Source organism: Stenella coeruleoalba (genome assembly GCF_951394435.1).
Source record: "Stenella coeruleoalba genome assembly, chromosome: 16".
NCBI classification, from domain to species: Eukaryota; Metazoa; Chordata; class Mammalia; order Artiodactyla; family Delphinidae; genus Stenella; species Stenella coeruleoalba.
The window spans coordinates 57,588,485-57,604,592 of NC_137162.1; the positions used below are offsets into that span (position 1 = coordinate 57,588,485).

Consider the following 16,108-nt stretch of genomic DNA (forward strand, 5'->3'; position numbering starts at 1 on the left):
GCAGGAGCTCAGGATGAGGGGCAGTAGGAGACAGACAAAGGCAGAAGGGGGAGGTGAGGCAAATTAAACCTCAGAGAGTTGCCAGTCATGGGTTCAACTTGATTCTAAGAACAATGTGAACCCAGAAGCAAAAGCAGAGGAGAAACATGATCTCATATGCTTTGTTGTTGTGGTTGTTTTTGTTTTTTAATATCACTCTGGCTTCTGAAGGGCTGAAGGGCTATGAGGAAACAAGCCATCGTGCTCAGTGGTCCAGTTTCCCCATCAGGCTGGGAGCTGCCCAGCAGTTGAGTTGAGCCCAGCCCCATTTATACCTTTCTCCTCCTCTGTGTGGGTCCCCCTCTTGCTCTGCAAGGCCTCAGCTGCAGATGGATGCAGCTAACAGGCCAGGGAACACTCGAATAAGGTAAGTAAAAGCTCAGCAAGATTCCCCCAGAGTGATGGGTTGGGATGCTGGGGATCTGGAGAAAAGAAGGGATGAGGATATGGATGAGGATATGCGAGTGAGGCAAGGCCTATTTCTCCTCTTCGTGCCTCAATTTCTTTATCTATAAAACAGGGTATTCGTGGTACTTACCTCAGAAAGTTGCTGTTCTTAGCGTCTGGCACAAAGCAAACGTTCAAACAGTGTTAGCTTTGGCTTTTGACCTTCCAGAAAGACAGGTGGGACCCTAGGGCACGGATCTGTATTCCCTGCTGTCAGAGGAGCAACTGATTGGATCCTGGAGAATGTTTGAGAACCCCCTTGGCCAGGCAGGTCTCAGGACTACCAAAAGACCAAAGTTTGACAAAGTCTTACCTGAGCGTTTGGGCCAAGGTATGTGCTTGTGTTCCTGTGATTTAAAAATCCTTAGATACAACCCTAGGTGGGGAAAAGAAGCCGCCCACTGCCCCTCCTGCGAGACCCGGGTTGTACGCCAAGGCCTCGGGTCCCAGCCTGAGACCCAGGGGCCCAGCCGGCGGGGATGGAGCCTGGCGAGCTGGGGGCGGGCCGGCGCCGCGGAGGGGCGGGACCGGCGCTGCAGCCCGCGGTCCCGCCCACGGCGGAAGTGCCGCCGGGCCCGCCCCTCCCTCCCGAGGCAGGTTCCCCTCGCCCTTCCCCCGCCTCGCTCTTCCCCGCGCAATTGGGCTCCTAGAGCTTGTTGGGCCAGGGCCTCAACATCAGTCCGAAGAGGAGGCCCCGGGTCTGAGTATCTGGCCGTCTCGGGTAATGCTCTCAGTCCCTCCCACTCCCCCGCCCTCGCTTCCATTCCTGCGTTACCGGCGCGGCAGCAAGCGCCGCGGGGGACCGCACAGGTAAAGACTCGGCTAGTGAGGGCGCAGGTGTGGACGGGTAGTGGAGAGGCTGATGGCACGTGCCCGGCTTTTTTCCAAAGCGACTGTATTGACAGTGGGGTTCGTAGAGGGCGGACGCAGACCCCAGGAGCGCAGCACAGCACTGGGGAAGCAGAGGGGGTGGGACTGAAGCCCCCAGAGCTTGGGGGCCGGGTCATTCGTGTCCCCGCGTCTTGCGCAGGCTCCGTTGTGCACGAGAGGTGGTGAGCTGCTTGGGTGGGGGGCGGTTCGAGGCCGCGGCACCGGACGGTTATCCCCCACCAGCTCCTCGAGGTGACTGGGGTTTGACAGTCGCCCCGCCCGGGCGCGCAGTCTCAGGTTTGCAGAATGAAAATCAATAAAACCGATGCAATGGCAACGAACACGAAACACGATGGGTTGTTATTATTTGAGTTTGTTAAATTATTTTTATTTTTTTTACTTCCTTCTCGGAAAAGGTGGCTCTGATCAGAGCCTCGGAGACGGACGCAAAATGCCCCCTGGTCTCCTGGCAGTGAGTGGGACCCCCAAACCGCACAAACTTCCCCGAGCGGCTGTGAGGGGTCCGGCGGTGGGAGGGGAGCCCCCGGTGCGCTGGGCTGCCGGATACGGCTTTCCTCCGCGCCTCATTGTCCGCACTTTAGGGCGCCTATCCCCCCTCTCCATTCGCGTTTCCCCAGTTCACCACCCCCACGCCCCGGGGGCCGCGCCTCCTCCCTCCCTCGAGCTCTCCCCGGCGCTTTAAATAATGATATTTGCATGCAGGGAGCGATTCATAAATATGTCAGGGCCGGTGAAATATAGGCAACATTTCAAACTTTCTATTTAAAAAACATGAATTATGGCCGCGGAAAATGTGTTCCCATTTAAAGGCGATACGAAGTATTTGGTGTCTCGTCCCCGGGCCCATCCATCACGCAGACAATAAAGAGAGTTTTTCGCCCTGACACCCGCGATTTATGGGCGCCCTTCTCTGCCCTCATCACTCACCCGCCGCGGCCGGCCCGGCGACAGGCCCCGTGGAGAGACCGGCGGCCGCCCCCCCCCCCGCGGCCCCGCGCGCGCCTTTTGCGCCCTCGTCAGCCCCCCAAGACCACCGCTCCCGAGGGGAGCTCTTGCTCTGAGAGGCCGGCGGTGATGGTCTGGGCAGCCAAGTGGGAGCCGGAACCACACTCATCCTCTCACATTCGCGCAAGCCTGTATCAAGGCTGGGTTGAGTGGGCCGACAAGCGGCCTTGCGGGCCGGCTCTGCGTCCGGGCCTCGCCCGCCAAGCGCGGCACCGCGCGGAGAAGTTTGCGGGGCAGGCAGCGGGAGGTTATTTACGTGCGGTTTCGAGGTGAGGGGAGAGGTCTGGGCAGGGGGCTCTCCAGGGGGCTCCTCTGCCCGGGGCAAGGCGAGTTGGTCCCAAGCTTTCTTGAGCCCGGCTGGACGCACGCTTCTGGGTAAAGCTTTTTCTGCAACTTTTACAAAGCCGCCTCCTCCCTGGTGCGATTCCCACAACCACATCCTGGGAGTCCGCGGCACCTTGGAAACTATTTTTACGGACAGAGGCCGAGGAGTTGGCGAGAAATAAGGAAGGGGAGGCGCCTTCCCTCTCGTTTCGCCGCGGACCAAGCTCAGACATCCGGTGCCCTCTTCGCCCACCGCCCCACTTTGCGCGCGCTGTCCTCTCAAAGGTACCACCGAATCTTTGCTGCAAACTTGCTTCGTAGAAAGTTCGAGCTTCATCTGCCGTGGAATTTGCTTTCAGTTTTCGCCCCGGACGGACTCGGCCCGGCGGGTTCCCGAAGCACAGGCAGAGGCGGGCGACTGCCAGGCACTGCCGGGCAGCGAGAGGCTGCTCGGCCTGAGCGCGCTGATAGTCCAGCCTCCCTCGGAGGCCAGACCTGCCGCCTTATGAGCACGAGGAGCCATCTCGCGTCCCGTGCTGGGCCGATGCGTCTCCGTACACGGGAACCGGGAGCCGTTTCCTGCTGGAAGAATGCGAGCTGGATTTATTCGGATACAGACAGCGCAACCCGCAGCCAGAGAAATTATGTCGATTCTAAAAATGACAAGGTTGAATTTATTAGATTAAGATTCATGTGTAAGTGCAGGGAGATGAAAATTATACAAACAGCTCCACGTCCAGTGTGAACGGAAGATTGCTTCCGGCTTCAAGGGCATGTAACATAACATCTGAATATTTAGATATGCAGAGGGATATAAAATATTATTAAATTCTCAGTGTGTGCACATATAGTTAAGTTGGAAAAATTCTAGAGCAAGTGTCATTTTACAGCCCCTGCTTAGGTGTAATCTGGGCTCGAGACAGTACTTATGTCCAAATAACCACCCAGCAAATATATCCTATAGCCAGAGTGAGTTCCGCATCGTTGAGGTGTGCGGTATGTGTACCTCTTTAAATATCCGCGGCGTGGCATAAGTGAAATAAATACATTTAAGAAAAGCTGGCGCGCAGATAATTAAGCCACTGCACCGCTACAATATTTCTGGGTAAGGAAATAACTATTCCTACTAGGTCGGCTATGGAAAGTGCACACAAATGGGGGGCTTTCGGGACTGCGTGGTAGGGGCCACGGGTTCTGCAGCTCCGGGCGCCGAGCACTCTGAGGTGGGCTCTATTCCATATCTGCTGCCTCGGACCCTGGCGTGACTACTGGGAGAGGCTCGGCCCGGACAGCCAACACTGCTGGACCTTGAGGGTTCTCCCCCCTACACACATTGAGAGGGAGACTTTCCGAGGCGCTGAACCCAGCATTTAGGGTACTAAGGCCTGAGATCCTGCGGGCAGCCGCTCCCCCTCAGACACTTCAACCACCCCTCAATCCCGGCTCCACAAGGCCAGAGCTGTGACCATTTGGGCCTATCGGTTTGGAGCAAGAGCGCAGAAAAGGGTGGATCGCGCTTGATTCCGAAGCATCCCAAAGCTCAAAGCCGGAGGCCACCGGGAAGAAGGCCACGATTTCACACCCGTGAGGAATCCAGGCCCCACCCGGGCCTCTGAACGCCCGTTGAGGCTATACGAGCAGTTATCTGGGTGTATTTACTTATGAAATGTTAGGCACCCCCTCACATACTCAGGGCCGAGGCCCAGATGCCTCGTGGGTCTCCCTTGCTTATTTGCAAAGCCCAGGCAATGCCACCAGCTAGGTCAGTGACTTTGCAGCTGTGAAATTCCAAGATCAAATACTAATTCCAGAAGAGGCAGCTTGCGACCATCCACCCATCTCACTGACCTGGTCTCTCTTTTTTTCTCACCCCTCCAAACGCACCCAACCCTTAAACAGGCGTAGAGCTTCTGAGAATCCCTGCGTGGGGAGAAATTAGGAAGGACTTGGTCCTTAGTTCCTGGGAATTGCACACACTCCTGAGGCAGCCCTGCCGCAGAGAAGTAACCCGGGCCCTGAGAATGCCCTGTTCAGCGAGTGTGGTTGCGCTGAAGTGGTATATACAGTATAGTGAGAGAAGGGAAAGAGAATAGGAAATATTCCCTGGCTAGTAGGAAAAGTATAAATGAAGAGGGGGGAAAGGAAGAAAACGGGTAGGGGGCCAAGGAAGAAGCGGGAGAGGAAACAAAAACGAGTAGGGGGGGGTGGGGGTGGGGGTGGGGAAGAACCAGGGGAAGCGAGCCGAGAAGAGTGCAGGCCTTGGCGAGGCCCAGGGACCAGGCCAGGCTGTGGTCCTGGCAAGCCTGGTACCCCCCCGGTCCCAGAAGAGGCGAGTGCCGCCCGGCACCGTCCCCCACCAGCCCATCGAATCTGGGCCCGGCTCCCAGTCCGGAGGGGCAGGCCTGGGTCCAGCGGCCTCCGCTCGCCCTTTCTCTCCCAGCTCCCGGGGGACCACGAGGCGGGGCGGAAGGGAGGGAGGGGGTGCCCCAAGGGGCGCGCGCCAGTCCGGGACTGTTTGGGCGCTCTGGGCCAGGCTTTCCAGCTCGCCGGGCCTGACCTGTCAGGCGGATTATCTTCGAGGGAGATTAATAGGGGAGGCGGGCTGCAATAATAATCGTTTTGTTTGATGTGACAACTCTGATAGGCGTTGATTTACTTACAAACTGATAGGCTTTTAATTGAGCGCCTCCGCCGAGCCCGAGATGAAAGGGAAGCGGCGGTGAAAGGCGGCCCGCCTGCCCTCCGGCCTCAATACTGATTAGCCATCTCGACAGTGAATAGTTCAAGGCATTTTCAAACTTTTTTCCTCAGCTCTCTCCCCTTCCTTCTCCTCCCACCCCCTCCTCAAATATCTGCCATGCCCACTCCTTTTTTAGAGAAAACAAATCATTTCCATTGTGTGCAAATAAAATCCGCAGGACATCCAGGCCAGTCGCCGCTGGGGGTTGGCGGCATTAGACCTAGGAATTAATAACTCCCTTACCCCCACGGCCTGCGCGGCCTCCGGGGATTTGGCCTCCCCCTCGAGATGGGCAGGCTCGGACGCTGGCGCCTACCAAAAACCCCGGGCGCGCAGACCCCTAGGCGCCCCCGTGCGCTCGGACCTTCGGAGTCGGATTTTGTGAAGAGCGAATGAACGCGGACTGAGACCCACGCCCGCGCTACACCGCGCAGGCCTGCGAGCGTGTGCGACCACACCGCGGCACGCCCATTCCGGGGGACGCTGGGGCCAGTCTCTGGTTCCCCCAGCCGCTGGGCGTAAAAAGAAAGCTGCTGGAATTACAGGAGAGGGAATGGACTGAGTCTGGAGACTGCAGGGCGAGGGGTAGGGAGGGACGCCCGCGGTCACCTGCATCTCTGGCCGACGCCCCCAGCATTCAGTGTCCGGGCCTCACCGGGAGGCCGTTGCGACACGGGTCCCATGGCTGGGAGATCCACAGTTGATCTGGGCCAACAACCGACAACCATGCACCCAATGACACAGACATACACCAACAGACCCGCAGGATACAGGCGGCCTCACAGTGTCTGCCCTGCAGAGACAGCTTAGAACCGTCCCGTCCTCAGAAACGGGCACCTGGGACTCGCTCCCCAAAGATTATTCAGACAACCTTCACAACCTCGCTTGTGGCCTCACCACCGTCTCACGGACTCACCTTCCTCCGTTGTCGCACAGGCAGACACTGCAAAGCCCCTTGAATTTAGGTGTGTTATTACACCTAAACACACGCTCACATACACCGACAAACTCCCCATATACACAGCGCCTCACTCCCCTCTTCTCCAAATTATCGTTAGACAGGTTACCATCTCATGAATTCTACCAACCTAAAGAATCAAGGGATAAGATTAAAACGCATAAAAAGAATGCCTACGAGAAAATTCTAAAACTCACCCCCAGAAAGTTCTCGGTACCTGTTCGGAGTGGGAGACAGAGACAAAAATGAGGGAGAGAGGAATGGGGTGGTGAGAGAGGAGAGGGCGAGCACGCCGAGGGCAGGTCCCAGACCCGACTTCCGCGCCTACGGGGCTCAGGGCCGGCTGAGCACGAGTGGAAACCGGGTCTCCAGGCCCGGCCCCCGCCCCCGCGCGGGTACAGCCTGGCTCCAGGCTCCCCAGCGCTCCCAGCACCACCATTTATCAAAAGGACTTGACAACAAAAGAAGAGCCGGGGCGGAAAAGTGGGGGAGGGGATATTCAAAGTATTCCAAGTCCTTCCTACGAAGGGGATGTGTCCTCCTCTCACCCGCTTCCAGTTTCTGCGAGTTTTTGGAGGTGACCCCCGAACTCGCTCCGGACGCTCCCAAAGCCCTGACAACTCACACAGCGGCAGAGGCATTCATACACACTTCTGCACTCAGATCCAGGTACACGGAGGCACGCACAGCGCCTCCCCTCTTCCTTACAAACAGCCAGAGTGACGGTGCAAATCGAGGGGAACGCGGCAGTCCCGCTCCGCTTCCCTGGAAGAGCCGGTGTTCCCACAGGCAGCAGCCCCCTCTCTCTCACTCCTTCTCTCCATTCTCCCCGCGCCGGTCAGTCCCGGCTCGGCGTTCCAATAAATTCGAGCGAGCAGCCCGGAGTAACCCCGGCTACCAAGACTGCGGGGATGGCGCGGGGTGAGGGAGGGTGGAGAGGGGGCCTGAGTTAGCCTGAAACGTTATCTCGTGCAAGGACCCATGGTCAGGCCTCTTCTTCGCAGTCTCTCAGCCCTAGCCACGATGGGGGGCGGGTGTCAAAGAATTGAGGCGGGGGTACCCCACCATTGATCTCCAGGACTCAAGGTTACGTTGGTGGTGTGGCTCTTAGAAAGAAGTCTCCGAGTTTGGAGTCGGGTCACCACGGAGGGCGGGGTCCGCGGCAGGCTGGCACCCTGACGACTGCACACTACACGCCCTGAAGGGACTACCCTGGCGTCGGGGGGGGGGGAGCGGAGAGAGGACGACTCTCCCGTGTTAGACGTCGCCACCGCCCGTCTCGGATATCCTGTGCCGCCCGGAACTCTGCGGCCCCAAAGGACCGGAATTCCCCAGAGGTGGAAGGTTGTATCTCTCTCTCCGACATTGAGAGGAGCGAGGCGCACACCCCAGGCCAGCGCACCACTCTCAGCGCCCTGGGCGCACCTGCACACTTTACTCTCACTATTCATTTTCCTGACACTGAGCGCCTCTTTCTCCTCTTTCATTCTTTTTCTTAGAGCCCCCGCCTCTCATCCCAGGAGGCTGCTCCTCTTTCCCCCTTCTCTAGTTCCCCCTCAGTCTCTTCCTTCCTCTCCGTCTCTCTCTCCCTCTCTCTTTTTGCCTTCCAGTCGCACCCGCCTTGTAATCAGCAACAAAAGCTGACATAAATCACCGTCGGATTGACAAGAGCTGACAAATAACTGATTGATTGCGGTCGAGGAACATTGACAATTGATGGAGGGGTGGAGATGCCCAAAGAACGGGGCGGGGGGGGTAGAAAAGAGGGTAGCAGGGGAGAGTAAGAATGGGGGGGGGCTGAGTGTGAAACAGAGGAAACATGTGACCCCCGCTTCTGCCCCAATCTGCGCATCCCCGGGCGTCACGTGGCCGGGAAGGGCGGGGAGCCTAGCACACCAAGCGGAGACAGGCCTCCACCGCCTCCGCTGCCCACCCAGCTTCTGGTTTCTCCGCCGCCGAATCTCGAGAAATCAAAGCGGGCGGGCGGACTTCCTCCAACACCCGCTCCCCACCTTTCTTTACCCAGGCGGCCGCACCGCAAGAGATTTCAATTACCACTGAGGAGGAGGAGGAGAGAATATTTGGTGTGCGGGCCCCCTGTGCGGCCCTGGAGTTGACAGTCCGGCTGTTGTCCACACTCCCGCCAGTGCTCCTTCTGAACAACCCCAAACTGTTCCTCACACACACCCTCCTGCCAAAGAAGGTTTCAGTTTATTCTCCAGCTGGGGAAAAGGACGGACGACGAGGAAGAAAAAAGAGGGAGGCGGCAGACAGCAAACGTAGAATAAATGTCCAGCTTGTCCTCCGAGCGAAATCGGGGGAGGGACACGCAGGGGGAGCGGCGAAGAGGGAGCTGCCCATTAAAACCAGCGCTGAGAGTCCTGGCGGCGGCGGCGGCGGCGGCGGCGGCGGCAGCGGCGCGGGACGCGTCACATCCCCTTGACCCTCCAATCACCTCGGGCTCCCATTTGATTGGAAGGCGGCAAAGGCTTTAATCTCCCCCTCGGTGCAGCTGCTTTTGAAGTGAGTTTCCTCGCCAGAGCCCAGGCTGGACAGGCAGCGGCTCACATCGCGGAGAGCAGCGCAGGCGCTAGCGCCGGGCCGCGAGTGCGCAGCGCAGGGGCACAGCCCGAGGCGGACACCGCGAGCCACCCGGCACTCCCACAGTCGGGCCGGCTCCTCCCGCTCGGCCACGGCTCTGCTGCGGGCCACCCAGGATTATTCGCTTCTGGCTCCAGGCGCCGAGAAGGCGCTCTGGGCGCCCGTGATCGCCGCGCCAGCTCCTCCTCCTCCTGCTGCTGCTCCTGCTCCCCCGGCGAGCGCGCAGCCCCGAGCCCGCCCCGCGCCTCCAGGAGCCCTCCCCCCGCTGCTCCCATGCGCGCGGGTGGGTCATGAGCACAGCGCCCTCGCTTTCTGCCTTAAGAAGCAGTAAGCACAGCGGCGGCGGCAGCGGCAGCGGCAGCGCGGACCCTGCCTGGACCAGCGCGCTCTCTGGAAATAGCTCCGGCTCCGGCCCCGGCCCAGGCTCGTCCCCGGCCGGCAGCACCAAGCCTTTTGTGCACGCCGTGCCCCCCTCTGACCCTCTCCGCCAGGCTAACCGCTTGCCCATCAAGGTGCTGAAGATGCTGACGGCACGGACTGGCCACATTTTGCACCCCGAGTACCTGCAGCCCCTGCCTTCCACTCCCGTCAGCCCCATAGAGGTAAGGACCCTATCCCTGGAGCGCGCTGGGACCACCACCCTGGCTGCCCCTTCACAGGATTTCTTTCTCTCTGGATCGGGGGAGGGGGGGATGGAAGGGGGGGTCGGAGTGATTCAGCTCCGGGATGAGAGGAGAGGATAGTGCTCCCGCACCTTAAAACTAGGGCGGAAAGAGAGGAGGTGGTAGAATGAGGTGTGAATACTAGAAGGTAAGGCAGCCGAAACTTGTTTCTCCCTTTGGTATTAAAGCCCCTACCCCGACCGAGGTCCGCTCATTCTCAGCCTGGAAGATAGGAGCCCGGGAGCCCAAACTACGGTTCCAAAGTCCCAGTCCTCCGGTTCTCCAGAAGCTGGTGTTTGTACACAGCCTCTAAGGCGCCAATCACCCGAACCCTTACTCGAATTAGGGGTGTGTGTGGGTGCGTGGGGTTACAGTTCTGGGTCAAAGAGTCAGAAACCAAAACATTTTGCAATTTTTTTTTTTTAATACAGTCATCGCTTAGAGAGGACAGGAAAGATCCTGATGGCGGGCGTGGGGGGGGGAGTGCTGTGGCCTTTCTCAAGAGCGAGAATGTGTGTGTGTAGAAGGGGTGTCGCCTAGAATTGCGCCTTGGGGCTGGGAGGATCTTTGCGGGTCTTGGCGGAGGTGCGTTTGAAACCTAGAAGCCAGGATTCTAAACGGTTTCCCCTTCTTTCTTTGTGCCCCCCCCCACGTCTGACCCCCGCAGCTTGATGCCAAGAAGAGCCCGCTGGCGCTGTTGGCCCAAACATGCTCGCAGATCGGGAAGCCCGACCCCTCGCCCTCGTCCAAACTCTCCTCGGTCGCCTCCAACGGGGGAGGCGCGGGTGGTGCTGGCGGCGGCGCCGGGGGCGACAAGGACGCAAAGTCGGGCCCCCTCAAGATGAGCGACATCGGCGTGGAGGACAAGTCGAGTTTCAAGCCGTACTCCAAACCCGGCTCGGATAAGAAGGAGCCGGGAGGCGGCGGCGGCGGAGGCGGGGGCGGCGGGGGCGGCGGCGGGGGGGTTTCGGCGGAGAAGTCAGGATTCCGGGTACCGAGCGCCACCTGCCAGCCATTCACGCCCAGGACAGGCAGCCCAAGCTCCAGCGCCTCGGCCTGCTCGCCAGGAGGCATGCTGCCTTCGGCCGGGGGCGGCCCGGAGGGCAAGGACGACAAGAAGGACCCCGAGGCGGGCGGCGGCGGTGGCGGCAGCAAGGGCTCCGGGGGCGCCTCGGCCGAAGGGGGACCCACGGGGTTGGCGCACGGCCGGATTAGCTGTGGCGGCGGGATTAATGTGGACGTGAACCAGCACCCAGATGGGGGCCCCGGGGGCAAGGCTCTAGGCTCGGACTGTGGCGGCTCATCGGGCTCCGGCTCCGGCCCCAGCGCGCCCACCTCCTCCTCGGTGTTGGGCTCTGGGCTGGTGGCGCCCGTGTCGCCCTACAAGCCGGGCCAGACAGTGTTCCCTCTGCCTCCCGCGGGCATGACCTACCCAGGCAGCCTGGCTGGGGCCTACGCCGGCTACCCGCCCCAGTTCCTGCCACACGGGGTGGCGCTCGACCCCACCAAGCCGGGCAGCCTGGTGGGGGCGCAGCTGGCGGCGGCCGCGGCGGGCTCTCTGGGCTGCAGTAAGCCCGCCGGCTCGAGCCCCTTGGCCGGAGCGTCGCCGCCGTCCGTGATGACAGCCAGTTTGTGCCGGGACCCGTACTGCCTCAGCTACCACTGCGCCAGCCACCTGGCTGGGGCGGCGGCAGCCAGCGCGTCGTGCGCTCACGATCCAGCCGCGGCGGCTGCGGCTCTCAAGTCCGGATACCCGCTGGTGTACCCCACGCACCCTCTGCACGGCGTGCACTCATCGCTAACCGCTGCCGCGGCTGCCGGCGCCACACCGCCCTCTCTGGCCGGCCACCCCCTCTACCCCTACGGCTTCATGCTCCCTAACGACCCACTCCCCCACATCTGCAACTGGGTGTCGGCCAACGGGCCTTGCGACAAGCGCTTCGCTACGTCCGAAGAGCTGCTGAGCCACTTGCGGACCCATACGGCCTTCCCTGGGACAGACAAACTGTTGTCGGGCTACCCCAGCTCTTCGTCTCTGGCCAGCGCTGCAGCGGCCGCCATGGCTTGCCACATGCACATCCCCACGTCGGGCGCCCCGGGCAGCCCCGGGACGCTGGCGCTGCGCAGCCCTCACCACGCGCTGGGACTCAGCAGCCGCTACCACCCCTACTCCAAGAGCCCGCTCCCCACGCCCGGCGCTCCCGTGCCCGTGCCCGCCGCCACCGGACCCTACTACTCCCCCTACGCCCTCTACGGACAGAGACTGACCACGGCCTCCGCGCTGGGGTACCAGTGAGGACGGTCGGGAGGGCTGTCGAGGGAAAGAAAAGAACTGGGGAGTGGGGAAGAGCCGAGGGAGGGGCGGGAACAGGGCAGAGGCTACTGTCACCCGCGCGTGGGGATCACCCGGGCCAGAAAAGGAAAAAATATATATATACCGTATCTATCTACCCGAAACAGCGACCGAGACCCGGTGGGAAACTCACTCTCCTTTTCCCCACCTCTCATCTCCCCACCCAAACTTTATAAAAGTTGAAAAAATATCATTTGACTTTTTATAGAAAAAGAAGGAAAAAATAATTGAGAAAGTGTTCATCTGAGGACTGCATCGGTGGACACTGGTATTTATTTATGTTAGCTCCAAGCGGACCCGTGGTTCAAAAGTGCATTACTTAGTTTGAGCTCCGTAGGTAAAAAGGAAGAGGGGGAAAAAATTAAACCTTGAGGGTAAAAATGTGGAAAACAAACCCTCCCGTCCCTTGTAGATTATAAATAAATACAAAACCGCCACAGAACTAGAGGTCTTCTCTTTAATGTTACTTTAAAATTGCTATGATTGTATTGTACGTTCTTATTTAATGTCTGATTGAAACAAATTTACCTGCATGTTTGTTACAAAAAATGAAAAAAAAAAAAACAAAACAAGTCACAATTTGTCAGCTCTGATTTCAAATTGCAATTATTTTTAAGGTGTATACCATCGAAAGAGAATGGATATTTTTTTGTATGTAGTCTGGAAGAAAAAAAAAAAGGAAAAACAATTCTATTCCAAAACCTCATTTGCCTTATTTTGTTCTTTAAAAGGAACACTTAACTATTTTTAATTTTTAAGTCCACCCGCTGAGAAGGGGACAAGTAAGGTTTACGTCATGTACTAAAATAATAGACAATGTATCGCTTTAAAGATTAAAATTCCGTATATTTGATGTATTAAAAGGTTTTACTTCTTCTTATTATCTTTTTTTTATTTTTGGTTAAAGAGAAAGAAGAGCATGGCAGTTTCGGCCTCAGTGGGTTCCCTGGGCCTCATGGCTACTCATTCTTCCCAGAACTGTGGCCGCATTTCCGATTGTTTGGTTGTGATTTTCAGGAAGAGGCAAAGGCTTCAGACGGGCTGGCCAATCGTGGGGTTGGCCTTGGGGAAAATATTTTTAAAGGGGATTTCACAATGTGGAAAGATAGTGTCCTTAGCTATCGCTAATTTCGTTTTTAATTTTTCTCCCAGCAGCTGGTTTGTTAAAAGTGAAAGAAAAGAAAAGGATTTTTAAATTTTTTCCTACTGAGATTTTCGGGAGTTTGGGTTTCGTTTTGTGCAGAGAGCGGCGCAGGTCGGGACTCGCCCGCTCGGCCTCGGCCCGGAGGAGATGCCGCTACCCGCTGTCCCCCTCTTGGCTTTCCAAGCATCCCCCGTTCCGGGCGGCCAGCCGGGATCGATTGTGGGTCGGAGGGCGCTTGGGAACCTGTTTCCCAGGCCTGGGGAGGAGAGCGCGTCGGAGCCCTCTTGTCCCTAGGGGTAAAGTGAGTTCGCTTTCCATTTCTCCTCCTGGCTGCGGAGGGCCAAAGGCGGCCACCAGCCGACCCCCTGCAGCCACCACCCTCCCCCCGGGGCTGCTTCCTCTCTCCGGAGTCGGGACCCGCGTCAGGCCGGCGCCGCGGCTGCTTTTCCGCATCCCGATTTCTCTGCAGTCTGCGCTTTATCCCAGTCTGCGCCGCAGGAGAGCGCGCCCGGGCCCAGGACCCGGAAGCCCCTTCCAGCTCAGCCCCGCGAGGGTCCTGGCGCCCATTGTCGGCCTCGCTGGGGCGACCAGGTGGACGCCGACGGCCGTTCTGGGTTGCGAGCTCAGCTCCGCAAAGGCGCGGCGGGACTCTCCGTCCGGGCGCGGATCCCCGCGGGGCGCACCGCTCCCTTCTCCCCAGCTTGAGCGGCAGGACGGAGCTGCCTGAAGCGCCCATGGAAGCAGGCAGAGAAGATGTCTAATCTTTCTGGGAGGGGGGGCGGGTGTCCAAGGCCACCCCCACCCCCCACCCGCGATCACACACACACTCATACTCCAGGCCCGGGCGCAAGTCCTGGTCTCTGGCTGTTTGGGCGCTCGCCCCGCCGGGTCCGCGGGAGTTCTGGGTCCAGAGCTCGCCTTTCCTGGGATCCTGGAATCCTGGAGTCGCGGCGCTGAGCGCGCGCCCCGAACCCTTCTCTCCCCAGGGTCAGGCCGTTCTGGGTTCTCCGAGCCACCGGTCTCCCTCGGCGTCAAGCTCCCCCTGCTGCCTCGGGAAGCTCACCGCCGCGCAGAGGCCGCCCTCGGCCTCAGACTTCGGTCAGTCAACCGCGCGGCCCCCGCCGCCATTTGCTCGAGGGTTGGTGACTCTGAGATTTTTACACCCTCCTCCCAGCGTCAGCCTCATGCCTGCGGGGCCTTTTCCCAGGTTGAACGCAAAGCAGGCCCGGCGACCTCCGGGACGCCGCGGGGAGCTCCTAGGCCTCCTCCTGGAGAGGACTTGGTAGAGGAAGACAGGCTTTGCGTCGCCTACCCGGAGGGGGCAGCCTCCCGCGCCTCCGAGCCGCCTGCCCGCACTGCACCCGGGACGACGCCGTCTTGCGCCCACTCTGGTCCGGGTAAGAGAGGCTGGGCTGGGCCTAGCTGGGTCTAGCTTATTGAGAACCTCGGCCGATGGAGTGACTTGTCACCCGCAGGCTCTCGGACAGATACCCACCCCCATGGGATGGGAGGACATTCGAGGAGGTGGTGCGGCCCGAGTCTCGAGGACTCCAGTGTCCACGGCTTGTGACATGAAAACCAGGCCCTTGCTCACCCCTCACCAGCACCAGCCCCACGTTCCTGGCCACTCCGGCCCACACGCTTCGCTCTCCTTTGCCTCGAGTCTTCGGGCAGGGCCACCACACCTTGCCCGCCGGGACCCACTTGGGAGGGAAGGACCTAGAACTTCCCCAGCCCTGGAATTTCAGGTCTGGGACCGGCACGGAGACGAACTGGGCACGCTCGTGCCTTCACGCCCAGTCTCGATATTTTATTAACAAAAATCAAACCCAAAACGCCTTGAAATTTTAATGAGACCGCCTTCCTGGAGAATCTACTCAGAGGCAGTAAAATTCTGGAGCTGGGGGCCGGAGGTTGGGGAAGAAAGCGTTCCCCGACGTGTGAGACGGAGCTGAGTCACCCCCGGCGCCGGGTTAGTGAGGAGAGGGTGCCAGTGTGTGCTGCAGGTCCAGACCAGGCGCGACCCCGCTCGGGGAACAGACGCCCCATCCTCGCTCCGCGCCCCCGGCTCTCCCGCAGTCTCTTGAACTGCCGCGGGATCTTCCGCACGCCAGCCCGCTGCCGCCGAAGCCCGAGCGGAGCGCGGCGCGTCCGCCAGGCGGCGATGCGGAGTCCAGAGGAGCGGGCAAGAGACCCGGAACCCTGGCCAGCGCGCGGCTAGGTGGTCAGCGCGAGACCCCACGCCTCCACTTTCGCACGGTTTTCGAAGCGGTGTCCCGGAGCTCCCTCCTGGTAGTTCCTTGCTCCTCTCCTGCTGCGAACCATGTCCTCCGCGCTTCTCCACCTGCACTAGCTTCTGCTGTTGTGTTCCCCGTGCTCTCTTTTTCTACCCCAGAGGAGTTAGCCCACGTCTCAAGGGCCCCTCCCCATCCTGGGTAGCTCCCACTGACCTCATCAAGGCTCCGACAGGTCACTTCGTCATAGTGAAGTGATCCCCAGACATTCATGCATTCATTCATTCTCATTCTCTGATTATTTCCTACTACCTACCCCTTGCCAAGGACTGCCCATCTCTTTACTCACCCCTGACACAGATGGAGAAACTGAGGCTAAGTCCTGGAAGCCAGTGGCAAGGCCAACAGAGAGAGCCCAAGCTTTTCCCTCCATTCAAGCCCTGCCTCAATCTGTACCTCTGGCAGTGACACTGAGTGACCCTGGTGTGTCTGTGCTGAGTGGTCTTTAAGCAATAAGGAAAGGCAGATGAAAAAACCTTCTAGTTGATGAACTCCCTGTGCTCTGGAAAACGTGTAAAAGTTGCCCAGAAGGTGAGGCCTGTCCCTGGGAGGCCATCTGATGGCCTCTTCTGCACATATTGCCTTACAGTTCCTCATCTATAATACTATGGCTAGAGGCTTGGTGGTGCTCAGAGTGACTGCAAAGCTGC

General features: G+C 59.3%; 2 protein-coding genes across 2 annotated transcripts in view; both read left to right on the forward strand.

Moving 5' to 3' along the window:
- Window positions 1-8,946: 8,946 nt before the first annotated feature.
- Window positions 8,947-13,925, forward strand: ZNF503 (zinc finger protein 503). Its single transcript, XM_079899722.1, has 2 exons — window positions 8,947-9,607; window positions 10,335-13,925. Exons 1-2 carry the CDS (start codon window positions 9,296-9,298, stop codon window positions 11,961-11,963), a joined length of 1,941 nt encoding a protein of 646 aa, XP_079755848.1. The 5' UTR covers window positions 8,947-9,295; the 3' UTR covers window positions 11,964-13,925.
- LOC307175144 (uncharacterized protein) overlaps window positions 13,312-16,108 on the forward strand; it is a gene marked incomplete at its 5' end in the record, with an annotated part of 51,638 nt that continues 48,841 nt past the window's right edge. Inside the window, 3 exons of the mRNA XM_079900011.1 lie at window positions 13,312-13,383; window positions 13,651-13,801; window positions 13,956-14,561. Of these exons, the coding sequence (XP_079756137.1) occupies window positions 13,312-13,383; window positions 13,651-13,801; window positions 13,956-14,561 (829 nt within the window). The remainder of the gene's footprint in view (window positions 13,384-13,650; window positions 13,802-13,955; window positions 14,562-16,108) is intronic.